We start from the raw sequence: 22,719 nt of genomic DNA, 5'->3' as shown, positions 1-22,719 counted from the left end.
ATAATTGTGTTGGGGCAGCTTGGTATAATGGAAAGTAGAACCCAACTGTGGTCATTAAGGTGAGTGATAATGGAAGAGCGATGAATGAAAACTGTGCTGTGAAAGCTTGAAAGAGATTCATGCTGGTCAAGAGTCCAAATGGAATGTCTGGCTTTGATTAGCAATGTAACAAGTCCATTCAGAGAGCCCTTTAAGACCAACTAGTAGGCCTTGGACCCCACAGCTTGATAGCAATTACACCCACTCACTTCTCTAACCCAGTCCATCAACAGTAACAACGGATGCTTTTTCTAGCCCCTCGGTTGAATTGGTTAACAGCTAGAAGCAGGTTCAGTATGACATGAGTTACTGTATGTGGGCAAGACTAGAAAGGATTTCCCTGTTAAAATGACCTCATATGGGCATCCCCCATTCAACAGTCACAGTGTGTGAGTGTTTTCAAAGCACAGCTATTACTAAGATCCCAATGAAGGGAAGTAGCTTACAAGGTTCCTGGGCTGTTACTTCTCAAAGAACAAATAAACTTCAGATAATGTTTCTCTTGTGCTTTTATTGTCACAAAACAGAAAGAACAATGTCATATGTAGGCCTACTTTTAACAATTTCTGAAAGATGGTGACTATTCTACTTATGTATACATAGATACAAAATTAGATTTCTTGACACTTGCATATTGGGGTGTATATACTGAACACTTTCTGTGTTTGTGCTTGCAGTCACAATATTTTGAAATTATTAGTGGTGTCAGCATGAAAAAATAATCAAATATTCTTACGTGGACAAACGTATAAACAAGACTCCTTAATTATATCTTAAAAAGGGAAAAGGATGCCCAAGGATTTCCAGTATCATCAAACGATTTTAACATTCATATATCTATAAGGGTAGACAGGTTTATGGTTTTGCTTGACTGTGCCAATGTACTATAGCATATGTCGCAATGTTTTCAAAAGGATGTGGAAGTGGCAAGTATTGTTTTGTATCCCATTACTTTAGAATTGATAGCTATTATGAGGTCAACTTTACTTTTGTGGCTCCTATTCTAGCTTGGGAAAAGAGATCTGTGCACTTGTTCCTCAAACTGCACTGTACATAGGAGTGATTCTCCTGTTACTGACAATTCTGAAGCTGGCCAGTTCCTCCTAAGCAACTGGGCAAAGATTCTCTAGTTTTAGATTCTCTCACCCAGTTCTCTGTTTTTGTCCAGCTGCTCACCACAGTCTGGGGATACCAGATCCCAATTAACTTCCAGAGCTGAACCAGAGTTACTGGATAAGCACTGGCAGGGCTAATTGTGAGCCCTCTGCAATGTCATTTCCATATAGAGGACAGAAACCCTTCTCTGGGAAGAGAAGGTTTCTCGCTCTTTAGACATTTCAAAAGAAAACAGGGCAACAAACATTTTAAAATACCTGGAACTGAAAATAAATATTGTGTTGGTCTGTGAAGTAAAGGTAGGGTATTCAACATTTAATGTCTTTGAACCTTTTTGGAATAGCATTCCTTGAGAAATAATTAGTATTTGTAGTGCCTTCTTCATTGAAATATATTTGTTATATTTTGTTTATCTCCAGGAGGCTCTTTGAATGATTATATATTTACAGAATGGGCAGTAAACCATTAGACTCCAAGCTTACCAAAGGAAAGGTATGAAATCTAAAATTGTTCTGTATATGGATATAAGATTAGATTCAGACATTAGAATAGAACAACTGATGCTTTGTTTCAATATAACTCGTGTTTTTAATGGTGAAATGATGTGCAATGCCTTAGGATACACAGCTGCTGCAACAAAATGTAATATACTGTAGACTAGACAAGTCAAAAAAATAACTTATAAGTATCAAATTGCTTGGAAAATATATTATGTCCTGATCATAAAGAATCAAAGTGTTAATTTTGCACCTGTTTTTCTTTGATGGAACACAAGCCTACTTTTAGCTGAAGGCATTCAAACAGGTTTATAATAAACCATTGTTGGAATGAGTTTGTTAGCAGTTATCTGATGCAATTATTTTTTTCATTATCATTTCAATGTTTGTAGAAATGTCACAGATGTCCTTCATTGAGGCAGTACATTACACTTACGTTACAACAGATTCTCTGCTGTCAACTGACACAGCTCACCACATAGAAGAATAAACTATGAATGAATAGTATATACAGTAACAAGATTGCAGTGTATATACTGTAGGAATTCTGACATTAGTTATTTTTTTCCATAGGTTGCTGATTTTAAGTTAAACAGCGGTAGACTAACTGTTACAGCTGTAGCTTTGCAAGACCATATAGCGAGGAATTTACAGCTTCAGAATTTATCGTTGCTGGGTCCCGAGAAGAAGAGATCCAAGAACACAGTGAAAAACTGTAGTGTAAAACCTTTCGTGAATACTGGATTAAAACACAGAAAACTCCAAAAGTGTGAGATAATCCAGGAGAAAGAGTATGTATTGGATCCCAGTCCCCCAACAATGACATTGGGTAAGAAGCATTGGTAATAGTGCTATAATAACTCATTTCAATTTATATTTAAATATGTATGTTTATGTATGCATGTTTAAATAAATATGTTAAGGCATATTTAAAAGAAAGATCCAATTATAAAAACTAGATTTATTTCCATTAAATTCAATAATCACCTTGAACAGTGTAGATTTTCAGCATTCCCCCTCCCCACACCCACACAATGTATCACCAGACAGAAAGTACTACCAGTCGCCCACCAGCCTCTTACATAATACAGATTAGATACAATAACCAGAAACCACATGACAATGTAGAATCTTTTTCATCCAAAGTCATAGCTGCTAGCTCAGGTAGATATCGGAAGGAACACCCTAGCAGGTTAGTGTATATGTTTTAACAGCATGCAGTCGCAATGAGTAATGAGCATGAATATCCGTGAGCTGTCTAGCTAGACTTTGGCAATCCATTTTGTATACACTATTCTTCTCTCTCTACTATTCTCCCGTGGATTGAATTCTTAAATTAGAAATGTAATAAACATCACTCTTTCTTGGACTTCTGAAGGAGTGCCATTAAAAATAAACCAGGGAGTCATGTTGCCTAAAGATGAATTATAACTACTGTTCTTGAAAGCAGAAAAAGGCCATACAATATTAGGAAACTGAATGTGTCCATGAAATAAATGGCAACTTTTGTCTCTGAATTACTGGAACTTGGTTGGGATCAGATTTTGAAATAGAAACAGGTGAGAACCTAAATTGGTTATAGGCCTTTGTGTTAAAATGTTAATGAATTTGTGTATTTATTTTTTTAGTTTTGAATTGTAGAGTATTATTCTTTTTATACATAGACATGGTTTGGAATTTGCAATTATTAATGAACTTGTGCATTCCCTTCAAGTCACATCTTCACACTAGCAGTCCACAAGGCAGTGGTATCAGACAGACAACTGACACAACTCACAGAATGAAAACCACAAGCTGACAGGTGTCTGGCAAGGGGTCACTTTGATATAGCAGTCCAGAGACAAGGCAGTGCCAGTGCCACGGTCAGTGAGTAACCCTCAGGCTCAACCCGCACTCCACCTCTTAGGTGTGCGTATTGATAGTTATGTTTTTTTTCAGCCCAAAGACTTGGTTTGGTTGAAGCTCCACCAGTGCCACTGACCGCTGATGAGTGGAGCAAAGCAAAGGAGAGGTCTGTTCACCAAGGTGAATCTGACCAGCCATGTGTAATATGCAAAGAAGAGTTCAGGCTCCAGTCACAGGTATGATCGATCTGTCATCAGTTGTGCAACTACTCAGATTTTTCTGAGAATTTCTGAATTAATTTCTTAAAGGAGAGACAAACTAGTTCCCAAGTGTCCCTGCGGTGGTTTAAAGAAAATAAATATTGAATTGGTTTATAATAATGTATGGGGGATATGAACCAAGAAACAATATCAAACAGTTAGTGTTGAGTCAGTCATATGTCTCTGTTTTGACAAAATATATTGAAGAATTTAATGCTCTGACTGGGTAATTCAATTTTTAGATCTTTCTCATCTTCAGGCGATATGTTTTTTTTTCACATGAGAAAAAGATGACGCTGAAAGAATTGTCCCAAAATTCCAACCAGTGTAGGGTAGAGAACTATATTAAAACCAACTCTGAAGGAAAAAGACAAAAAAGCTCCATCTGCAATTCAGACTTCAAAGATGCTATATATTTAGGCAGTATTATGTACAGTATAAACATAATTCAGATTCTAAGATTGCAGGAATAAGAAACATATGAGATACAGTTCATTTAAGTAAATTGAATTGATTGCCATATAAGGCCTATTTTCTTAGTTTTACAGTACTGTATATCAAGTAACTCTCATAAGTCAACCAGAAACAGGTGTTAATTCTGTCTTTTGTTTTTGTAAATAACATCAAACCAAAATGTCATGGTTTGAAGCCTGTGCCCTATCTTATGAATAATGTGCTAAATGAATACCTTTTGCTTAGAGAAATAATCAGATTTTTTCATTGTAATGTTTTCTGAATAATTCTTCTGACTGTTGTATACTGACTACTTCTTGGTAAATCTTGCTCTATATTGCTATATATATATTAGAAGTAAGTACATTAACAAAGTATTGACCTTCTTTCTGTATTTTAGTACATTTTTTCACTGGCAGCCATTCTAATTTTAATTCCTGACTTGCACTGGACAGAGTGGAATCCACTTCAGACTAATGACTTGTCTAGGTTCTAGGTATAGATTGTGCACAGTGGGGTGCCATTTTTCCTTGGTAATGGAGGATTTGGTCATTCTAAAAAGTGGGAAATCAATATACAGTAGCTATTTTTTCTTATTTATTCTTCTTTTCTGGACCAGCCATACTGCCTCTAGCTTGTCATATGCAGAAAATAAAATAGTTACTCTCAAGGTAGATAAAAAACATCTGAAGTCTTTCCCAAGATCCACCTTGTTCATTGGTCATCAACGGACTGTTACAGTCCACAATAACTTTGGTCATAATAGTACCATTTATATGCAACACACATTTAAATAAAACACATTTCTGAAATAGCAAAGGAGTGCTTTTAATGCTGATTCAATGTCTGTTGTTACAGGTTTTGCTGTCTTGTTCCCATGTTTTTCACAGGGTAAGTTTCACAGCGCCAAGCTGGGGGTCCGCACACAATAGAATAAACTGACATAAAGTCAGACAGTTATGTCCGTTTGTTAAAATGTTTTCAAATTGTTAAAAAAGTGTATTTTTTTTGTCATAGGTTTGCTTACAGGCATTTGAGAGGTTTTCAGGGAGGAAAAGCTGTCCCATGTGTAGGAAAGAGCAGTACGAGACAAGAGTCATTCATGATGGGGCTCGTCTCTATAGAATGAAGTGCGCCACCAGGTAATTACATATTTATAGAATGCCTGATTCCTCTTAAATTTGCCAGAACTTTGATGGTGCAGTGCTATGATAGCCTGTGTGTATATTAGCAGTGTTGGATAAACGGGTATGGATCCATGTAGTTGGGATCCTTAAATTATATGATTGTATTATTTGCACAGTTCATTCATACCTGTATACCTGGAGATCCAGAATTCCATTGCTAGATGTGAGGAATTAATTAATTTTCTTGTACATGAACATGGATGTAGATCTGTTTGTACGTGTTTGTATTGTAGCCCCAATTAACAGAGACTTCCACAAAATATGTTCTCCCAGTAGTTTTTGTTATTTAGAATTTCAATTTCGAGGCAGGCCTAGAAAACTTTTGGAGTTGTATGTTTTGCATGGTATATAATCCTACTGAAGATGTTTCTATATAATAAAACATCTATGCAAAAAGTTTTCTTGTTCTGCCCCAGAATTACAATTCTTTAATATTGAAACATACCGAAGATGTTACTGTTAATAAATTGCCCCATTTCTGATGATGTCACATGTTTTGACTGTATTGTTACAAATGTAACATAAATTTTAATCCCAATTTCCCAGTCACTCCATTCCATTAGATCCTGGACAAGCATACAGTATACCTGGTTTCTGAGCCTTAGTTACCACAAATTGCCCACAGATTTTCTGTGGGGCTCACGTCTGATGTGTAGGGCATGTTACATTATCCTCTGTTCAGGTTTTTCCATAATATTTAGTGAACAGCAATATGGATATTAGCTTTCTGCATCGTCAGACTATGTCAGACCCCGCTTAATGCACAATACCAAGATAGCAGATATAGCTGCTTGTGTCGACTCCTTTTGTTGTTATTGTGTCACATAGACTTCATTTTTTATCTGTGTCAAGCTTGCTTTATATAGCAGGACTCTGGGATGATTCTACAATAGTAGTACTCTCTTGGTTCTGGTGCACCAAATTTCACTAGGAGTTATAGGAAACATAAACTAATCAGTGATTAAACAGGAGAAACAGCAGTTATTAGGATCATAGTTAAGTCACTAATTGATTCAATAAGTAATAAAGAGCTAAGGTGGAATAAGAATATCAAATGTACAACTTCTGTACAGGTACAGAGTGTCACGTCATCTAGAAACTGACATAATGGAATGCAGCAATATAAGACAAGGCTTCAATACATGTGTGGAAAACCTATTAAAGATGTATTGAAAATAGATAAGCACTTCAATATTTTCAATATTTATCTCACCAATGAAAAACATGTTTTATGTTCTTTCAAAATGTTTGGAAATATCTTAAATGTAGTAATGTATTTTTCTCTTACTATCAGAATTCAAGCATGTTGGCGGGGATATATTGTTCGTAAGTGGTACAGACACTTAAGGAAAACTATTCCTCCAAAAGACATGGTGTTAAGGAGAAAATTCTTTGAAGAAAAGGTATGGTATATTTAGCAGTTTTGAAAACTGTTTCAAAACTCAAAAGTGTACCCTGATATTTGTATTGCAGTTTCCCTTATAATCTTTATCCAGATAAAGCCATTGAGAATAAATTTACAGTACTGACTTGACTAAGACAAACACACCAATAATACAAGTCCAAGCAGTGAAAGAAGGAAAAGAACAATCAATAAAATAAACTAACAAGAGACATTGCAGAGTTGTCGAGTGTTGGCATCGGACAGATATGATACAGTGAGAAGAAAAAACCTCAGAGAATACCCTTTCCAGTGTAAGATAATTACGGATACACTTTATTTTACATCTGTACTGTCTCACTCGAACTATTCCCTCTCTATCCTTTCAGGCTTCTTACAGCAGCTGATAGCTTAGAACATTAGCTGGCTAGTCCCATGTTTGTCCTTGGCTCCTTTGTCAGTTCCTTCAGGTGTTATAAGCTTTCAGCATCCTTTTATCTGTGAGTGTACATTATCTGGGAATGTACATTCCAAAGTTTCATGAGGATAAAAGGCCAGTAAGTCATTCACTGCACAAGCAGAACCACAACACAGGACAGTGAGACACATGCCTTGACTCTTTGGTCATTAGTAGATTTTATTTAGAAATGGTTTAAGTTAAATTTCCCCCTTTTTTGTGAAATTTCTGTCTTATTAAGATATGTCTTCAAAACACAAATGACAACTTTGTTTAATCTGTATATTGTAACGAGTCTTATTTTTTTTATGTTCTGTCATATAATAATTTCAATTATAGTGCCTGGTAAAATTAAATAATGTAGAAATTGTGTACGGTGAAAGAGGCTATACAAAAGATGCTCTTTACTATAATCTACAATTAGGCATAAAATAATTATCAGGGGTTTAAAAAGCAAAGGGAAATGCCTTTGAGGAATACTGGAATAGATGAAAAATAACAATAACAAAGATTGTTTATATACTGTATATATTTGTTAGTCAGACTGATAAGCCTCTGTTTTTAGCTTTTCTTTCTTGTTTAGATTTAGTTCTGCTTTTCTCAGCCACACAGAGCATTTACACTGGAGAAACTAATGTTTTGTCCTAAAGGTTATTGTGCGATTGTGCTCCTCGAGGTTTTAATGGAACACTTTATCCTCGCTGAGTTTAATTTGATTGACAGTAGAAACTATAGAGGCCCTTAGATGTCAGCAACAGTGAACTCTAAACAGGAGCAAGACAATCATTGCTCCCGAGACAGGGCTTTGATGCCGTGTGAACCATAAACTGTTGGTAAACTAATTAAGAAATGTGTGTTCTAGTGAAGTAACTTATACATTCCAGTCAAAACACAGATAGTCTACCACTGAGTGTTTATTGAGCCTCATGTAAAAAGGCTGCAGATCAGGACAAACTGGAAAATCAGTTAAATGTTTCTACAAAATACTTTTTTATTAATAAACACGCTGAGAAGATTTTACAAAAGGAATGCAAAAAGAATACCTTATGTAACTTTTTAACTTTTCCATGTTGTGTTTTAAAGTGTTAAAAAGATATACCCCGATATTTATTCAACACATTGAAGGTGTGAATGCAAATAAATGTTATGATGGCAAAAGGCCACTGGAAACACTGTTAGTTGAATTGGATTGGTTATTTGACCATGTACATGGTACTTAAAAAACATTTTGTCTTTCTGGTCAAATTCAGGCAGCCTAGTTTTCCTGAGCATGTGGCTATGATTGATTCCACTGGCTTATCTTGAATTCTATTCCAGGACCATTATTTTCACTGTGCCAACAGAAAGAAACTTTCTGGAACAGCTCATCAAAATGTCAAGAGCACCTGTGCAATTAAATGCCCTGACACTATGGCCAATATGATGGTGTACTTTGGGGTTAAAAGAGCAGATTGCCCTCTAGTGAAATAGCAATATCCCTTCTAACAGGATCCAGCTTTTATTTACTGTGATTAGGCTCATCATCAATGTCTCCAATTATGAACTGCTTGCACCCAAAGACAAGGCAAGGCTTCACTTGAAGGGGTGAACCATCCATAAGATTGTACACAGATGTCAGAAGAGATGGCATTTTGATTTGATTTTGGACTAAATAGGCAGTTCTTTTTTGCCAACATTTATTAGCAAGTACATTTACAGCAAGCATATCCTTGTTCGTTACAACTAAGTTTCTAAATCCATCTAAGTCAAGGAATGAAAAACATAACATTATAGGGAGATTATTAGTAGTAATTTTACTGTATTTTATTTGAAGACCAGAGTGTTTAACTTGAATAGTGTTCATAATGCCTTAGTGACCTTAAGCACCAGTAGAAATGAGACTGTCTGCCACACCTGAAGTGTTTGAATGGATTGTTGATAGTACAGTAGTCCTTTCCCATTAATCTGGGTTTCCTCAATTCAGATCAGTCCAAATATGGCATTTAAAGCTTGTTATGCCAATATCATGTGCTTGAGGTGAAGTGTCTTTTCGAGTACATTTCTATATTTCTTTGATCCTTATCTATAAACGTTGTCACATAATAGCAGTGCAGTCATTTACTGCAGCCATTAAATCCACTCAGTCACATCACGGTAATCCTACACAGGGCTAGTCTTATTGACAGTTCTTTAAGGAGGAAACTGGACTCATTTGCAAAAAATGATGTGGTTGACTGTGGCTATTTCCACATGCCTCCTCCAGCAATTTTAATTTAGATCTCACCAAGCAAAATAATGGCCCTGGGGTTTGCTTAGTCTGTGGACTTCCTTTATCACACAGAGATGGCAAACATTCTATCATTCTGTTGCTAACTTGCAGTGGCACCAAGCAGCAGCATTCAGAGGATATTAAACCAGTAAAAGCTTATCAACTGATTCATTGATATGCTGTAAATACCAAGCTTTTCATTTTACTTTTAAGGTCATACCATAAGTCAACACATTAGTAAGCAATTTGCTGACACCAAGATGGATTGCTTTGAAAGGCCTCCTGTAAGATAGACAAAGTGCACCTGGGCACATTTGTTTGGACAAGTCATTTAGGTAGAAGTCTGTGGTATTCCTCATTTTAATTGTTCACCATTGTGTAATCAGTGATAAAATTCAGTTTTAAAACCACTTCTGATGTCACTGATGCCTGAACAAGTGTGAGCCTCATACATAGGTCATATGTGGTCCCTCACATTAGTGCAGCAGTGTGTTTGCTTCAAATTAAAGGTGGCCAATGACATAAAGCAAAACAGCATAAGCTGTGAACTGCCAGTGATGAAAACCACAACTGTGATGTCATTTAGTATTCATCTGATCTTTGAACAGACATTCTTATTAGTAAACCTAGCATGATTGACAGTTGTTGTGAACGATAATACATTCCTTTTTTCTGATGAGCATATTCAATGCTAAATTGCAAATTATACTTTCGGGGTTTTCAAAATAATTTGTGTATGCTTAGATTGTAATATAAGCTTTAATAATTTAAACATAAATTCCTTCCTAGATATTTGTTCTGTTCTGTCTTCTGAGGATACTGTATATACCACTTGAAATTATTTGTAATATTATTCAGCACTTTGAGGCTGCTGTAGGCATTACTGGCACCCATTTGTTCTAATCTTTTAAAAAATATATATTTTTCCAAATTAAGCTGCAGGAGATGAATGACAGAGTGGTCAGATCCTGTGATACCAAAGTTGACAGGTTCCTCACTGAAATTGACAATTCATTGGCCACGACCAGATGTGTATTTCATCAATTTGACAACCAGTTTGGTTCAGCAATGGCTGAAGAGGAATGGGAGAAAATACAAGCAAAGGTACGTCTTTTTCACATTTGAACTCATGTAACACTGAATCTCATCCAAAGAGCTCTTAGAAGATAGTATTTGAAGATTTTTTTTGTTTAATCCTGTTTGAATTTACTGTATAACCTTGGTATTCAAAAAACCTGTCAAAGCTTGTCATAGAAACCAACAAATGTGCCGTACAGAACAGTATCGTGAATATTAATCCTTACTGAAATAATCACAGCCTTCTAAAGCTTTTTGAAAGTCATTCTTTAAAGGAGAAAAAATCCTTTATGTGTACTAATGCAGACCGCTGTCCAACTGCATGCCAAGCCTTTCATATGATGTACTGTTCCCAAGAAAGTAGAGGAAGCTGTAGCATTTATTGCTCATTGTTATAAACTAGTTGGTCTTTTAGCCCCATCCAATTGCATCACCCCACACAGGAAGAACAATTCCTTTGGTTATCTTACTTGAAAAGGTCACGTCCAGGGCAAGAGTTACACAAGCCTGTGTAGGCCTAGGTGTTTACTAAAGACAGTTCAGGATTAAGGTAAACACCATAAAGTTACAAGCCTCATTAGCAAACATTTAGGTATCAAGCAAGTCCACCAGTATTCAAATTAAAGAAACTGGCTTTTTAACCAATTACCTCACAGTATTTACCAAAAACAAAATGCACTTTTCAGTATTTTTTCACAATAACATTTGTTTGAAAAGTATATAAAATTATACAATATCTGTCAAGATAGTATTTATTTTAATTTTAAGTAGTTAAAATTAATTCACAGGTGACAAAACTGTCACTGACCCATGAAATGATCACAGAAATAAATGTGTCTGCCCTGCTCCTTTTTTGTGCAAGCATTGTTTTGGGACTCATAAAGGTTTTAGCAACAGCAAAAGTAAGTTTTTAGAAACTTTCTCAGGCAATGCAAGTAAAAATATGCTGATATATTTTTTTATTTCGCAGACTTAGTACATCATTGTATACATTTATCCTTTGAAAGTCATTAATCATTCAACTTTATTTCCAAAATCGATAACCATGAAGAAAATGAAAGCCAATTCACAGACCGAATGAAAAACACACTGGTACCAAGGTAGTTGATGTTGAAAGGCTTTTTCAGCACTAACATGCTTGCATTTAAGGAAATTGTTTCATTTGTTCTATGTTGTTATATACCACTATATATTTGAAATTAAAATTTTGTTCATGTCATATTTTTCCCCCATCACATATGGAAAAAGCCCAGACCAAGAGTTAGTGTTACCCTAGTGTTCATCCCTGCAGTTTTGCAGTAATACAAAAAACAAAATCCCTTCTGTGTGTTCCAGGCTGTCCAGCGAGACTCCCACGATTGCCCAATCTGCATCACTCCACTGTTTTCCTACAGCAGCACCACACAGCCATGCACATCTAGTGACGGAGAGAAGAGGCTTTCTTTAAGACGAGCTGTGCTCCTATCCTGCTCCCACCTCTTCCACCTCAGTTGTCTCCAGGCTTTTGAAGATTTCTCTGTGGAAGAAAGAACTGTATGTCCTTTGTGCAGATCAGCATATCAGAAAAGAGTACTCTGAAGCTACTTTAAAACCACTGCGTACAGTACATATATAGAAGTTGTCCAAATACGATGAGAGTGTGATCCCAGGTATGAGATTTAATTTGAGCGTTTTTCAAAAACAAGCTGTGAATACAGTCGCATCATAAAGGTCCCAGGTCTGTTAATGTTTTTGGATTTTAAAAAAAGTCTACGTTCACAGTGTGGTGTAATTTGTGTCTTCAAACGTAATGGAATAGCTAACCTGAAAAGAAATCAAAATCGGAGTGATTTAAATCGTACTCTTTTTTTTAGGATCCTCATTTATAAATTGGATTCTCCAAAACAATATTCTAAGACAGTTAATTTTATTTCAAACAAAGATTTTTTTTAGGTGTCATAGAATTTGTAAATAAATCGTTAAATCAACGGGGTTGAGTGGAGAACAAAAGCAGCCATGTTTATCTTTCATTAAAATATTTTTTTTCAAATTTGGTAGAAAATAAAGATTTAGCAAATTTAAAATATGTTCTCTAAAGCAGCTTTATATCCCAAGAAATTACAAGAATTAATGCCGAAACCAGCTGCCTGCAATGTTGCGAGTTTAAAAATGACTGACAAAGATAAAAGATTTGTGTTAAATGTGTCTGTATATTATAAAATGTTGCTATTAAGAACATTTCAATCCACATTAGAACAATGCCAAGCATTACTTTCTCTGATATAAAGTGTCTTCAGCTTGGTCTAGCACCGGTGGTAGCTTTTTTCTAAGCTCTCCAATGATCACTCTTACCAAACAGATTATGCCAAGACACATTCTTGTGACTGGTAACAGCTTTTCCTTTCACATTCATTTTGACTTTTGTGAGATGCCAGCCTCTTCAGGTTTCCATAGCTGTGTCTCCAGGCTCACCACTGTGGGAACATTCAGCTACACAGTAAACAGTCCCCCTCAAGAGATATTGACAGACCTATAAATCTCCTGTCTCTTTCTGTGCGGAGAGGATATGCGGGGGCCCTGAAGTGGACCATTCCTAATTAGCACAAATTGCAGATGTAAGAGATGGTCCTTAAGGTCAGAGTGTGCTTTTGATAGAATCCAAATGATGTGCGATTCTAAAACAGTACCCACTGTTCTGGAGATTACAACTACTCAAGAATGCAGACCAAGGAAGAAGTGTACACATTTTTATAGAAGCAACTGGATTCATAACTTAATAGAACTGTTGGTGTTTTAGTACACGTTCTCTAGCAGAAGGAGATGTAAATGTAAAAATAGAATTGCAATACTATACTGTGCTTTTCAATAAATATTCTGTTAAAGCTTGTTTTTAAATATATACAAAAATTCATTGCTGAGTATTACAAAAATTGATCACTGTAATCATTTTTGGGCTAAATTAAATTCATAGGAATGTTGTCTTTGTATTTTACTATTACAGTTTTTAGAGTTTTATTCAAAATAGCATTGGAACCTTCTGGAAATGGTATTTGAATTGAAGGTTTTGGAAATTAAGTTAACTGGATTTAACTTTATTTAATATGCAGTTAGTTTCACGTTGTTCACAAAAAAGGCATGTTCTTAGTTCAATGAAATGTCAGGAATTGTCAAGAAGTTCTTCCAATGTTACCTGAATTGTGTTGTAACAAGAGCAGTCGTACAATTAAACTACTATTAAAATGGAAGGAGACACACTTCTGCAGTTTTTAACTTCCTTAAAGTCAGAATCTATAAGTATTATAACAAAGTGATAAAAAACATGTTCACAATTCAGCAACTTTATTGTAAACTGAAAAATACACAAAGTAAACTAATACATGTATTCACAGATTAGCCAAAATAAAATAAAAAAAACATAGCAACTAAGAAATGAATATTATAAAAAATTACATTCACATACTTAGCACATGTAACATGCAGGAACAAACATCAACAGCTGCTTTGTAAACAGACTGTTCCTTGACATCTAAATTCAATTGTATTGACAATACTGTAAGGCAACCAAAACTGTTCATTATGAAATGCACCCTGTTTTTCTTGACCTAAATGGGGAAAAATGAATGACAATGGTCAAAATTGTCCATTTGCTATGTGATCTTCATTAACAGAAATATTTTGTCTTGTTGTTTTGTCATTATTGTATACATCGTTAGATCCTCAGACTCCTATGAAAATTCTGTGAAACCACTTGTTAAAAATTAAAGACGTATAAATACTGCTTAATATATTCTTCATTGGATGTGGAACTTTGAATCTGATATGAATCCTGATATGAAAGGTTTTCTTACATGTTATTTCTATTTAAGTTTAAGCTTCACTCTTAAGATTGAAAGTGCTAAAGTTGCAGGAACATTTAATAAATACCTAGGGATGTTCTTAATGGCATTTTTGAAGTAACGGAATGAATCAGTTTTTGTCAATCTTATTTTTCACAGTATCTTAGCCAAATAACTAGTTTGTAAAGTTTGGGATTTGGCAACTTTAGTAGCCAAAATTGATTATATCCACAAACTTCACTGTATTAAATGTGTACTGCACACATAAAATATGAAACGGCATGGCACTAATTGTTTTACCAAATACTAATAAATCTACACATAGCACAAAACACATTTTATGTCGTATGCTTATATTAAATTTTCAAGTGGTAACCAGTGTAATTATGGAAATTCTGCAAATCAATGACTCTTGAACTCTACCGTTTGACATCATACAGGACTGAATTTTGACCTCTTCTGTAATCCCCCTCCCTCCATAAAGAACTTCAAAGAGAATTCATGGGACTTCCTTAAATTAAAAAAAGCTTCAATTAACATTATGTGTTCGAAGTGTAAATGGGGGGGAAAAAAAACTTCTTACAAGACCTGAATTTTGGTTATTTTTAACATCATGAACAGTCACTAAGTGTATAAATTGTAATGAATCACAGAGCATGTTGCTAACACAATTCCATTTCTAGATGGTATGCACACTCCAATATAAAATACTGCACGGTACAACGACCCAAATCATGTGTGTTATATAATTCTAGTCTGTACAAAGGGTCATTATTAACTGAATCGTTTGAAATACCTTATTACAAGCAATTTCATTACTCAAATTTCTTTTTTCAAAAAGAACAGAATTCTTCTGAAATCAATTACATTTTAGTCTGGATGACCCAAATTTAGCGATAATTTTAGAATTTAAGCAAAGAACATTGTCACCACTTCTAATGCAACCATTGAAAAAAAATCATGGGTGATCCTACATGGCTGAGTTCAGAATTTTCAATGGAGGTCTTTATATTAAAGTATGCATAACTGACAAATGCAATATAGCAGACAGTGCATAACTTATTTTTGAAAAAGTCCAAACAAAGGATAAAAAAAACCTTTGAATCCAAAATGAAGAACACTTGCTGCCTCTCCTTGCGTAAAAACATATTGAGCTGTTACCACTGTGGGCAGCTTTGCCGACTGATGAAGCTTTTATTTTAAGGAGTGGTCAAATCCAGTCAAAGCAGTAAAAATTAGGATATGAGTAATAAACATCTCATTCCTTGCATGTTGTTGCTCTTGTAAGACTTTGATGACTAAAACAATGTAATCCATGCAGTTGATGATTGTGTTTTAAAGTATGTTAAGATGTCTAGGGCTACATAACCTAGGTTTTGCTACACAAATAGAGAAAACACCAAGAGCTTGTCATAAAAGTTTTACTACCTTATTATGTTAGCGCATATTTTTCAGTATTTTCTCCAAACTTGCAATTTCTTTTGCATTGTTGTTTAAGGAATTCCAAGAAGGTTTCTATGTGTTGCACCTGTCTAACATCCAGGTCTGTCCCAAGAATTACTCTCAAAGCTTCTCTTTATCCAACTTATTCAAGTGCCTAACTGTACCTTTTGCCCTTAAAACTCTTCACCCAAACCTTCTTAAACACCTTAGATAAAATTTTCTGAGGGAGCCCGTTACTAATGTTGCTGTTAATTGGAGACAAAAGCTTTCACAGTGAAAAAAAGTGTGCACAAAAATGCACAAGTGCACAAACGAAATCACACACTCCAGACACACACACATCCCCACAGGACGATAGGAAACTTTAGAACAAACAAGATTGTTTGTGTCCTCCTCCTCATAAGGCAAACAGAGGTGAAATACAAAAAGAACAGTGCTGCAACAGAGAAACCTATTGTCTTAACTACAATGAGAATACTTCATAAACTGAACGCAATAGCCCAGTGCAGACAATCTGCACAAAGCAAAAAGAACAAAAACAACAAAAAAAGATCAGACAGACTAAGTATTATCTACACAGACAAAATATGTTATGTACAATATCATGAATATTTCTAAGCATTCAGAGGGGCCTGTTTCTAGTTTCACCCAAGAGAAACACTACTAAGAACTTATGCCCCTCTAATATAAGAACTCTTATGTTGGAGGGACACAGAAACCACATTACAGAGTCAAGGCTTCAAACCCCTCTAAGAGGTATATCTTGTATTCTGCTAAAAGTTTTCCCAAATTGAATTGTTCCATCACTGGCATGTCTAAAGAAAATGGGAACAAAGATTTCAGTATGAATGAACAGTGTCTGAAAAAGATGCAGCAACACATTTGTCACCAGGCACAGGCCTGGATTAAATTAAAACTTTGAACAACCTGTCACTGGAAAATTCCAGCACTGCAGCCTGACGGCTGCTTTCTGCTTGCCAGAAGGAGCTCATCGTCAAGCACCGTTTCTGGAATCTGATGGGCCTAAACCTTTCTGTTTAAATGAAAAAATGTATACTCTAACAGAGTTAAAAGGGCAAAAAAGAAACTAATGAAAAGCCTGTACATTTCTGTTTAGATTGAAATGGGAATAACTAGATTTCAATACAAGTGAAGTACAATTTTGATGATACGGGGGGCAACTGCTCTTTCTCTGTCTGTCTGTTTCCAGAGATGGGGCAAAATCTGGAAGCTTTCCACTGATAGATCGAGAGATTCTATCGTCTAATATATTTCCAGTTAGTAAAATTGGGGAAGACAAATGTACATCATCGTGGAAAGACATGTCAAAACAACCCCTTTTAAAGCCAGAAGGTGATCGTCCCTTTGTAACAACTTCAATGCTGTGCCAATTAAAAAAAAACAAGAAATCTTTTAAATGAAGAAAATATACAGTTCAGCAGAGGATAAAAAACATCCTAAGTAAGAGAATGCACTGAATGTATTCTATACATTTTCTTTTTTTAATCACATTTGAGAACATTACAGTGTCACAACATTTTAAACTTTCTCAGGTTCTATGTTTTTAGCAGAGAGGCTTCAACTTTCTATATCAGTTATACGAGCTGTATAAGAGCAGGCATCCCTTTGCCTGAAAAGTTGTACACCTAATTCAGATAAAAACTAAGATTACAATCTACATTTTCTGGAGGGTTTCTTTTTACACCGTGGCTGGTAAGTGTATGAACTACAGGGGATAAAATCACCCCCCCCAAAGTTCAAATATTACTTCCGCAATCTGCATAAACCACCCGGAGTCTTCGAAAACCTATTATGATGACTTAAACAACCTCACATTAAACTGGAAAGTGATTTTTTTCTTAGTGATATACGGAAAAATGAAAGAATTCTAGGTCAGTGGTGGTGGGGGAGCTTTATTGATTAATTAATGAGAAAATTAGCTGCTGCGGGTTCCTTGTGGCCTGTGACTCTCAGAGACGTGTGGCGAGACGAGTTACAGATCCCTCCGCAATGCTGCGTTTGATGCAGCTGAGAGAATGAACAGCACCGAGGCTCCAATGAAGGTTGCATGGCCGAGCTCTCAATAGCACATTAGAGGTGCACACCTATTGACCTTGAGTACTTTTCAATCGGAACACGACCACATTCCAAACTATGAAAGCACTTGAAAAATTCAAAATCAGTGAAATAAACGGTGAACAGATGTAGTACTCGTATCAGTTGTTCTTTAGGAACATGTGCCCCTATTCTACAGCATGGCCATTAAAGTCTAAGAAACCTTTTAAGGAAAGATCCCAACCTCCTTCCCCAGGAACGTATTGTACAGGGATGATACCATATACCGCCCATTGATTCTGTGAGGTAATCATCTGGATCTTGAGAGCTGAAGCCTCCTTTTCCCTTTGATTTCAGGAAAAAAATAAGCTTCATAATGAAATCACAATAATTTCTTATGATTTCACATTACAGATTCACATTGGATTTGCTTCCCGTTTAAAAAACTGAAGCGGATATGAAAAGCTCAGGTTACACGGTCTTGATCAGGAGAGAATATTGAAATGATAAAAAAAATCTGCAACAATGCAACTCTGATAGTATATGCCGCGCCACCGCCAGAACAATACTTTCTAAGCAGAAAAGTCCCCTTCAACCAACAAGCAGCTTTTCAAGTCACCTGATTTGGACTCCAAGGCATTAATCAGTACTACAGCTGTGCCAACCACCGCTCTACTTAGAATAGCTTGTCTGATGCCAGAGCAACATCATCAATTTTCAGACTGAATCTGTCATTAGCGCTCTTATTCCCTAGAGCAGGTGCACGCCTGCTGCACTGACTTTTGCACGGCACTCTGGCTTTAATCTATAAAATGGACTGTCTCCTACACGTCACCATCAGAAAGACTCTCAGCCTGGCCGAGCATGCTATTCTGGTTGGGGGTTTTTTCTGCAGAGAAAATGATAATATACTTGCTCTTCCTTAAGTGTGCAAGTGGAGAGCATTCACAGTTTCATTTTAGAGCTGATAAATATGATGTGAAAACCACCGAGAAACTAAAGCTATTTCATCCAAATACCAAATATCACTATTACTGTTTGTTTTTTCCCCGATATAGGTGTTAACTGTCCACTATCAACAGTTTAAGTACAGCAGATATACAGCGACGTTTTCTAAGAAAGGTCGTGCCCATCGTGTAACCTAGTAGTTTTCATAAGCTGCTCTAAGCAGTCACAGATGAACTAAAAAAAGCTGCAAGTCCTTCTTTCCATTTTTTTTTTCAGACCACTGCAAGGCGTTAGGATGGTAAGTCAAGAATAATTACATTTTCTGCAGAACAAGAGGACAGCATTTTACTCTTAAAAAAAATCTCCAGTTCTCAAAGACAACACAGACCAATGTCAGTCTTTCTTTCAAAAATATGTAATATAACTCATTCAGAACTTAATCTGACCAGGTAAACCCGAGTTCCCTGTATTAACTAAACCTAGCGGAATGCTGTCCTTAAGGACCACAGTTGATCAAGTATGTTATAAATCCTAAATCCCTTCATACAATAAATTCTTGATATAGTGCCTGGGTACTGGTCTGCCAGAAGCCATACTCACTACCACTAATTCAGATGATCAAAATTAATTTTATATACCAGACTGTAAATTATTGAAAAATACATTCCCAACTCATCTTGTCTTGGCAAAATCTCCCAATTTTCATGGACCATGAATGTCTAGACAACATCCAGATGCGTGGCCAAGTTGAAATCTGCTTTGTCACTATATTCATGCCTTCAGTCATTTTCTCCAGCAGGACTAAAGGGTGAGATGCAGACTCCTGCATTGCAACCAATTAAAAAAAAAACTGTAGGAGAAATATATAGGTAATAACACTGCTATTAAAAGGCCTTCCAAAGTCCAAAAATAACATACAAAAATTAAACAAAAAAAAAGTGGTCAAAAACGCAAGGCAATCCCAAACAACAGAAATGTGGTTTTATGAAAAGAAAAAAGTTGAAATAAGAAGCCCAGTGAGATGGTGGCAGATGATAAGCTGAAGTTGACTGAGTGGTATTACTGGTACTGGTATTCACCCGAGCCGTCTTGAGCCTGATATTTCAAACGAAGGTGGTTCTGAATGGCTCTGATGTATTTATAAAATAAATCTACTGTAATTTTTGTCCTTCTTTTTAAAATCAGGCAGTCTGCAAAGGGTTAATGCCACATAGGAACTTGATTTGTCATCACACAATGGCAAATCAATGGCACACTGGCTCAGGCCTTGTCTTACTTCCCTGACATTCATCTGCCTGCGAAGGGAATTATGGAATGTCGTGAGGCAGAAGCTTTCTTTTCAGGCGCGGTTTATTACCGGTGTATCTCTTCTTCACAGTGATTTCTGATGCCCATTTGCAGAATGCTTGGCCGTCTCTGGGTCCCTGGTGCTGTTTGAAAGGTGTAATTTATCTAAGCCTGGGTGAGGAAAGATTGAGAAAAAAATTAAATAGAAGCAAACCTACATTTACCTTTTCAGCCAAGCAAAAATATTCTTCCCTTCATCTAAGGCTGTCAGACAGCCTTGTTACATCAGACAGCCTGAACTTGTTAGAACAAGCTTTAAGGCTTTTTTATTATTATTTTACTGCCACATATGTCTAATTGTATTAGTCTCAGCACAACTTTATTCTTTTTCAACACTTTTTGTTCTTTGAGCCTGACATAAGTTAACACTTTGCTTTCCTACAGTGTCTGAACTTTCATCCATACACCAAATACTTGGACTTAACCCATAATATTTATCTTATGACTATCCTATCCCAATCAAAATCATGTTATTTATCACTTCTAAAAAACTGGGTCCTCTTTTAAGGCAATGATTTTCAAATTAAACAATTCTACTATGAAAAGTACTTCCTAATTACAGGAGACAGTGACATTCTCTACTTTCTAAAAATACTTTTTGCACTATTGAGTGAGGAAAAAAAGTTCAATTTTTATCTTTTCACAGAGAAAACACTCCCACAAGACACAAAAGTATCCATTTTCTCCACAATGCAGCCTGAGTTCTTGAAATGCACATAACTGCTTATGAAGCTATACTATTGTAATGGAAGGAATGTATGTTAACTACACAGTCACTTGGGGAAAAAGCACCTTGTATTTTAACATTTAACAAAAAGGTCAGTCTGTGCAATGACCTCTACCAAAACACAGTGCACAGTGCTGTCCTCTGTTGCAGGATGTTACCTAAAGCTTTAAGAAGCTCTTCACGAACCGCCGAGGTGAACTTTCTGACCAGACACAGAGTCGTCACCACAGCAAACAGCAGGTTGTATGACAGGACAATGTAGAAGTTTCCCAGCCAATTAAACCTCCCAAAATCTCCCAGAAGATCAAACCTTGTTATCCCTGTTGAAAACAAAATGAAAAAGATGACAATTATCAGTGACAAAGGAAAACATAAATTGTTACTTTGACAAAGCGTATTTTCTGGAGTACCAGATAATCTTTAGCTTTTAAAATACAATCAAGTATGTGAATGTTTTTATGCTGACGGTATATCAAGGGCATTGCTTTTAACCTTTTCAGTTAAAAGGGGATTTTTTTAAACTTTACCAGCATAAGGTAAAAACTACGTCAACACTTTTCATTTTTAAATACATAACAGAATGAAGAGTAAGTTAACAACTGTCAGCTTGCTCTGCTACAACTGTTTTATACTGTGGAGCTGCACGTTTATAGTCTGTGGGGAACAAAAGCAGAAACCTAAACAAGCACTCTCATCTGTACTAGAAGTCAAAACAACTGCTCTGATCTGTACCAACCAGCATTGGTTAACACCCACATTCTCTTAATAATTAGGAAGCTATAGTTATCACTGACAGTGATGCTCTCTAATGAGGACAGTCTCTAAAGAATGGGGTGTAGTGATGGCTGATGACATTGCAGTCAACCTCACAGCTTGGCTGTGAGCTGGGCTTGCTGGCTAGGCAAGTACTTGACGTGTGAAGTTGCGATGCTGCAGGTACTGGATGTAAACTTTGGCCACACGGATTTGTGCAACTTTTACGGTCAGCAAGTCCATTAAAAATGTATGGAACAGGGATCCATGGAAATGCCTCATACATATGCATGAATACCAGTTGTTTTTTTTTTAGAAATGGGCACCTACAGACTTCTTAAAACGCCAAACTGAGCAGTGGTTTCAGTTGGGAAAATAAAGACAAGGGTGTGACATGCGAGGTGCCAGGCTATAGAATTCCTGCATGATGTGTTAAACCTAAACTTCATAGTGGTGTTCAATGTTCCCTCCGAGCTGTGCGCGCGTGCACGCGCACACAGGTTATGAAATCAGCGCACAGAGAATATTGAACTGCGCCCAAAAAAATAAATTTAAAAAATGATAATAAAACAAACACAGTGGTGAATTGAAAAATGCTAAATTGACCACGAGACTGGCTGCGGGAGGCCTAACATGGCTGTGTGTATTATTATTGCTACTCGATAATCGATCTCTATGCTCTCGTAATGTCAACCTCACTGCTCATGCTCGCTCGACACTCAGTCTCTATGACTGGGCTCATCAGAATCGCTGTCCCGGTCTTTTGGATCTCTATGCTCCTATGAGAATGACTATATTAACAAAAAATAGTTTCAGGTGTACAATTAAAATTAAAAATTAGAGGGAACAATTAGAGGGTGGTGTTCTGTTCATAGAAAAAAAAAATGGAAGATAGGAAGCAAAGGGAAGCACAAAGCAAATCAAAACATACAAAACACGGCCTCTTTCTCCGCAACATGTTGAGAACAAAACGCAAACTGGCGGTTGCAGTGACAAGCAAACCTTTTTCCCCACTGACATTCATTTGGGTTAAGAACGAAAAGGAATACATCTGTAACTGTAAGTAGTGAA

At 36.2% G+C, this 22,719-nt stretch overlaps 2 protein-coding genes across 3 annotated transcripts in view; one reads left to right on the top strand and one right to left on the bottom strand.

Moving 5' to 3' along the window:
• The first annotated feature begins 2,451 nt into the window (after positions 1-2,451).
• rnf32 (ring finger protein 32) lies at positions 2,452-14,315 on the top strand. The gene is made up of 7 exons (XM_088918351.1): positions 2,452-2,481; positions 3,591-3,733; positions 5,069-5,101; positions 5,228-5,352; positions 6,692-6,800; positions 10,420-10,587; positions 11,896-14,315. Exons 1-7 carry the CDS (start codon positions 2,472-2,474, stop codon positions 12,136-12,138), a joined length of 831 nt encoding a protein of 276 aa, XP_088774477.1. The 5' UTR covers positions 2,452-2,471; the 3' UTR covers positions 12,139-14,315.
• lmbr1 (limb development membrane protein 1) overlaps positions 11,894-22,719 on the bottom strand; it is a 72,596-nt gene continuing 61,770 nt past the window's right edge. The window contains exons 16-18 of one of the 2 annotated variants that reach the window (XM_088918350.1): positions 21,054-21,215; positions 20,179-20,279; positions 11,894-12,076 (exon numbers count right to left, since the gene is read on the bottom strand). In XM_088918350.1, the coding sequence (XP_088774476.1) occupies positions 20,194-20,279; positions 21,054-21,215 (248 nt within the window). In that variant the 3' untranslated portion in view covers positions 11,894-12,076; positions 20,179-20,193. Of the gene's footprint in view, positions 12,077-16,518; positions 16,634-20,178; positions 20,280-21,053; positions 21,216-22,719 lie in introns of those variants that run through there. The other variant, XM_088918349.1, reaches the window with a different exon arrangement.

This window comes from Atractosteus spatula, chromosome 6, assembly GCF_055471065.1.
Source record: "Atractosteus spatula isolate fAtrSpa1 chromosome 6, fAtrSpa1.hap1, whole genome shotgun sequence".
In the NCBI taxonomy this organism is placed as follows: Eukaryota; Metazoa; Chordata; class Actinopteri; order Semionotiformes; family Lepisosteidae; genus Atractosteus; species Atractosteus spatula.
Note: the sequence above shows the minus strand (reverse complement) of the source record. Positions and strands in the feature narration are given on the sequence as shown.